The 5770-nt window shown below is 50.1% G+C and overlaps 1 protein-coding gene across 1 annotated transcript; it reads right to left on the bottom strand.

Annotated features, from left to right (window-relative positions):
• Positions 1 to 361: 361 nt before the first annotated feature.
• Positions 362 to 4432, bottom strand: LOC119721000 (uncharacterized protein K02A2.6-like). The gene has a single exon (XM_038190865.1). The coding sequence runs from the start codon at positions 4430 to 4432 to the stop codon at positions 362 to 364; it is 4071 nt and encodes a 1356-aa protein (XP_038046793.1).
• Between the last annotated feature and the right edge of the window lie 1338 nt (positions 4433 to 5770).

Below are 5770 nucleotides of genomic sequence, written 5' to 3'. Positions count from 1 at the left end.
ATAAAAATGATGGGTAAATAACAACTAATTGTGTTGCGTCTCTAATTTCTAATGTCTTCACATGTTTCTGGTGGGCTGGAACTTGAACTTCTATAAACGGCTCTAAACATCAAAAACTCTTAACATGTAACTATTAAAACTCTTCAACTGTAACTCCAAGTAACAGGTCTATGATTTAACGTTATATCGAAGGGTTACATGCTAGTCAAACTTTCATCCTCATCAAATTCTTGAGGTTAACTACCCTCAGTCGTTTGAGTAATCAAAAGTTTAGATAAAACAACTTGAAAAACGTTTAAACAATGAACACTCTGCAAGTATGATATTGTCATGGGCTTGGGGTATATTGGGTAAGATGGCCTTATTGCTGGATGTATCGCACTGGTCTGCGAATTACTCGGCCTGACCTTGTGGTCTGTGGAGTATCTCCGGTTGCCCTAGCTGCGTTGTTGCTATGATTTGGGAGTTTGTGCTGCTTACTGAGGTCTTTGGTTTTCTCAGTGTCTGCAAATCTGACACGCTTGGGAGTGATAGAGTGTCGTGAATCTGTCATCTCTCTGAGGTGGGATCGAGTACGTCTCAATATGCTACCGTTTGGGGTGGCGACTTTATACGACCTCGGCTCTCTACACACGGTTGTCACCTCGCCTGGCAGCCAAGCCCGAGAATCCTGATCAAGAATCCGGACCTTCTGCCCAACATGGAGAGGTGGGAGCTCATTGGCTGAGTATCTCCTGTCGTAATCTGCTTTCATTCGGTCACGCCTCTTGTCGTGGGCATCCTTCATTTCCTCGTGTCGTGCCTCAGTGTATGGGCGGCGGCTTGGCAAGCTTGTGCAAGGTGGCCTGCCAAACAGAATCTCGGCAGGAGACGGCAGTTTGGAATCAATGGGAGTAGCTCGCAAGTTCAGAAGTGCTTTATCAACATTCTGCTTCGACTTTTGGCATCTCTTTATGAGTGTCTTGACCGTCCGCACTGCACGTTCCACGAAACCGTTGGATTGTGGGTATCGAGGTGAAGATGTGATGTGACTTATGCCCCACGAAGCACACATGTCCTGGTACGGCGCTCCAACGAACTGTGGGCCATTGTCCGATATTATTTCTGCTGGCGCTCCGAACATGCCAAGTGTGCGGGATGTCACACCAGCTACCGTTGCGCTCTTGGTATCTCGCAGCCTGTGGACGACTGGGAACTTCGAGGTATAGTCGATGATCAGAAGAAAGTCATCTCCACCTATTTCAAACAGGTCAGTGCCTATCTTGGTCCATGGGGTGGATGGGATCTCATGGGGATGGAGGGGTTCCTTCTTCTGCTTTGGTTGGTTTTCTTGGCAGTATTCACATGCCCTTACAGCAATGTCGATGTCACGGCTGATGTTTGGCCAGTACACGGTTTCTCGAGCCAAACGTCGTGTTTTCTCGATTCCCATGTGTCCCGTGTGGAGCTGGGCCAGGATGTCTTGTCGTAGATCATCAGGGATTACTATTTGTTTCCCTTTGAAGATGACACCCCAGGATATTCCCAGTTCATCTCTGTAGGGCCAGTATGGCCTTAGATCTCTGGGTAGCTCCTTGATTTCGTCAGGCCAGCCGGCGTAGATAACTTGGGTTAGGGAACTCAGGGTTGGGTCACGCGCGGTCTGCACCTGCAGTTGGGTCTGCTTAGTCTGGCCAAAGTGAAGGAGATCGATGTGCTTGAGCTCTGGTCCTTCAATGACATCTATGCCACCGACCAGTCGGTCAAGGTGTATGTCTTCGTTCTTCTTCGGGTTTGGCAGTCTGCTCAAGGCGTCGGACAAGATCATTGTCGGTCCTGGCTTGTAGTGCACGGTGAAGTTATAGCCTTGCACTTTGATAAGTAGGCGTTGTAACCTTGGTGGTGCACTAGATAGGGGCTTCCTCCAGATCATTTCTAGCGGCTTGTGATCTGAGTATACCACAAACTCCTTCCCGAAGAGGTAGTTGTGGAAACGGGCTATGCCAAACACCAGTGCCAGCGTTTCTCTCTCTATATTGGAGTAATTTTTCTGCGCCGGTGAGAGACTTTTGGATGCAAAGGCAATAGGCTTGCCATGTTGAGTGAGGCATGCTCCCAGCCCTTTCTGTGAAGCGTCAACCTCAAGTACCGTTGGCATCTCAGGGTTGTAGTACTGAAGGCATGCGTCCGCTGTGATCGATAGCTTCAGTGCCTCAAACGCTGCTTGGTGGTCCTCCTGCCACACAAAAGGGATGTTTTTCTTGAGAAGATCTCGGAGGATCGCTGCCTTGTCTGCGAGGTTGGGAATGTACGCAGACACATATGTGATGAGACCAAGGAATTTTTGGAGGTCTTCCTTGTCCTGGGGGGTGGGGAGGTTGTGTATGTCCTCAACCCGCCCTGGGTCTGGCTGTACCCCGACGTCAGAGTATATGGACCCGAAGAAACTGATCTTCTTTGTCTTAATCCTGCATTTGGTGCTGTTGAATACAAGACCCTCACGTCCGGCAACCTCGAACAGGTTCCTAAGGTTGGCGTCGTGTTCCTCGTCAGTACGGCCGTAAACGACTATGTCGTCAGCTATACAGACACATCCGGGAACTTGGTCAACTATCTCGTCCATGCATTGCTGGAATATATCCTGGCTAATGGCGAGGCCAAATGGCAGACGCTGGAAGCAATACCGTCCGAACGGCGTCCGGAAGGTGGTGAGCTCCTGGGACTTCTCGTCAAGGTGAACGGCCCAGTAACCGGCCTTTGCATCAAGTTTAGAGAAGACTCTGGCTTGGGAAAACTCTGGGTTGAGTTCCTCTAGCGTAGGGATTTTGTGGGGGCACCTGCGCAGGCTTTGGTTGAGACGCTTGGGGTCAAGGCACACACGAATGGAACCATCTTGCTTGAGGCTCGTGGTGATTGAACTGCACCAGTCTGTGTGATGCGCCACTCTCCTGATTACCCCCAGCGCCTCCATCTTGTCAATTTCCACTTTCAACTTTGGTTTGAGGTGCACACTGTATTTTCTGGGTGGGTCAATATGGGGTACCGCATCTTCTTTGAGGTACAATGTCGCCCTTCGTTTGAAACTTCCAATGGTGTCAAACTGATCTGGATACGCCTCCATCAGCTGCTCAATTGATTGTACTGACGTCAGTCTGGCAGCATGTATCGTCACGACTCCCATGTCACGGCACATGGGCAGACCTGCAATCACTGGGCCTGTGACGTCGACGACGTAGAATCTGTTCTCTGACCATGTAGGATCTTGGTATCTGCAGAGCAAATCGATGCTGCCCAGACAGGGTATCGGTGTTCCATTATATGCGGTTAACTTGGTTGTCACCGGTTTGACTTGGGATCTCCAAGTGTCTCCATACATCTGTCGTATGGTTCTGAGTGGAAGTGTGTTACCTCCAGCTCCGGTGTCTATCTTGACTTTAAGGCGGTGCTTGCCTTCAAGGTCAGGGCAAACCACATCAAGCATCCTGTAGGCTTCGTTACCCGTGTTATCGTTCTTCTTGTGGAAGTCTGGGACAGTGACAACGTGGAACACTTCCTCGTACGCATTGTCCGTGTATTCTAACTGATGGACATCTGTCTCCTGCTCAGTAGTGTTTGGTGTCGATGATTCATCCTTTTTTCGGCCCTTGGGCTTTCGTTGTTGGGGCCTTCTATCCCTGGAGGGACTGCGTCGTCTCTCCCCGGAGGGACTGCGTCTTCTCCGTGGTGACTTGGATCCTCTGCGTTGTCTGCTTCTAGCTCTCGTCTTTCTGCAACACTTGGACCAGTGCCCTTTCGCTCCACAGGCCTTGCAGGTATCATGGTATGCGGGGCACCGTCTGGGTGGGTGTGATAACCCACAGTTTCGACAAGCTCGACTCTTGGACCATATGGCGTTCACTGACGCCCCACCGGTCTCCATGGACTGTAAACTTTGCTTGCCGGCAACGATGGCTTCATACTTCCGCCCTTCGATGAGCATTTCGTCAATGCTGTAGCCAATGGGTCTGTCAAGCAGATCCTTTTGGAAGGACTCGGAGGGTGTAGAGGCTATCACGAGTTCAACTACTCGTTCAGTGAGTTCCTCCACAGTAAATTGACATTCAACAGCCTTCGCTCGGCACCTGTTGACGAACTCATCCAGGTGTTCTTTGGGCTTTTGTCGGTAACGCATCAGTTCCAAGCGGTGGATCCTGAAGTTTAGCTTCACCTTGAGTTGTTTTTCAAACAAATCCCACAGCTTGGATGGGTCGCGCTGCTCATCTTCAGTCAGGCTGGAGGCATTGATTTTCCTTAGACCCTCTTTTCCAACGGCTATCTTGATTTTGACTGCTTGTTTGGCTTGGTCTGTGATATCTTGGTCAGCAAGACATAATTCAATTCTCTGTCGGAAAATCTTAAATTCTTCTGCCAGATCACTGGCATCCCACTGCATTTCGGGGAATTTTGTGGCCATGGTTAACAAGGGACGGGCTGTGCCTGTGGGGAATCCACTATAATGGTAAGTATACAGGTGAGATAATATTGGTACTATATATTACCTTTTAAACAATGGGCATATAAAGACACAAACAATTTATGGCAATGTGATGCAATACTTAACACCAGTATATCATTATATAAACCAAGATACAATGTAAGTAAAGTTCAGTTTGAGTCTGGCATGCAGTATTGTTTGGAAAAAATCAGTCCAGTCGATCAATACTGTCCAATAGTTCAGGTTGCTGTTGTGTGGTTCCAGCACTCCTGCAGATCCAGCTGTTTTCCGGTAGATCCGGCTGTTGTCCGGTAGGTCCTGCTGTATTCCGGTAAGTCCTGCGGTAGATCCGGCCGTTTCCGGTAGATCCGGCTGTTTTCCGGTAGATCTTGCTGTTGTCCGGTAGGTCCTGCTGTATCCCGGTAAGTCCTGCGGTAGATCCGGCCGTTTCCGGTAGATCCGGCTGTTTTCCGGTAGATCCTGCTGATTTCCGGTGGATTCGGCTGTTTTCCGGTAGATCCTGCTGATTTCCGGTGGATCCGGCTGTTTCCCGGTAGATCCGGCTGTTTTCCAGTAGATCCGGCTATTTTACGGTATGTCCAGCTGTTTTCCGGTAGATCCAGCTGTTTGCAAGCTGCAGCGTTAATCGGCGGAACAATATGACTGGTTCGGCCGTGGTTCGCCTAAGGTGAGGTCAAAGGTCAAATCCCGATAAGCGTGTTCGCGGGGGTAGTTCCAGGGTATGGCTCGCCGGAACTGCTTTTATCAACAAGCTGCACACAAGTCAATGGCGTTCACATGCAAAACGCAAAGTTATGTACGGCATGTACACTCAGTGATACTTTGTCAATCAAAAGGTTCGGACAAAACACTTACAATCGCCCTGTCCTCTGTCCGTGACTGTCGATTGCATACGCTGACTCGGTCCCTCAGCACATGTACATTTACGATATGTGCTATGCGGCAAATTTCCCCTGATAAACTGAACGGGAAAACTGGGTCGCTTCCGGCCAGTCTGTGGTCGTTGCGGGTACAGTGTGGGCTGGCGCGTATAGGCTATCACGCGTCACGTTGGCCGCTGGTGAACGGGGCTCTTCGCGTGCAGTGTCGGCTCAGTCCGATCGCTGTCGATGTCGGCTGCTGGACATCGATCCGTGCTCTGTCCGTGGCGGTCTTTCGCAGGCGTTTGGCGTTTAGCTAGCACGATGCCTGGTCGCGGCGTATGTGCCGCATTTCAGTGTCCACTACCGCTGCCACCATGTAGTGATAGCATGACAAGGTTTGTTCAGGTTCCCAGGCACTTGGACGTAGTGCGTT

Source organism: Patiria miniata, unplaced genomic scaffold (genome assembly GCF_015706575.1).
Source record: "Patiria miniata isolate m_02_andy unplaced genomic scaffold, ASM1570657v1 HiC_scaffold_9, whole genome shotgun sequence".
Lineage (NCBI taxonomy): Eukaryota > Metazoa > Echinodermata > Asteroidea > Valvatida > Asterinidae > Patiria > Patiria miniata.
This window is presented reverse-complemented; position numbering and strand designations above follow the sequence as displayed.

Coding starts and splice junctions, on each gene's coding strand:
- LOC119721000 (XM_038190865.1), bottom strand. CDS start 4,432: ATGGCCACAAAATTCCCCGAAATGCAGTGGGATGCCAGTGATCTGGCA.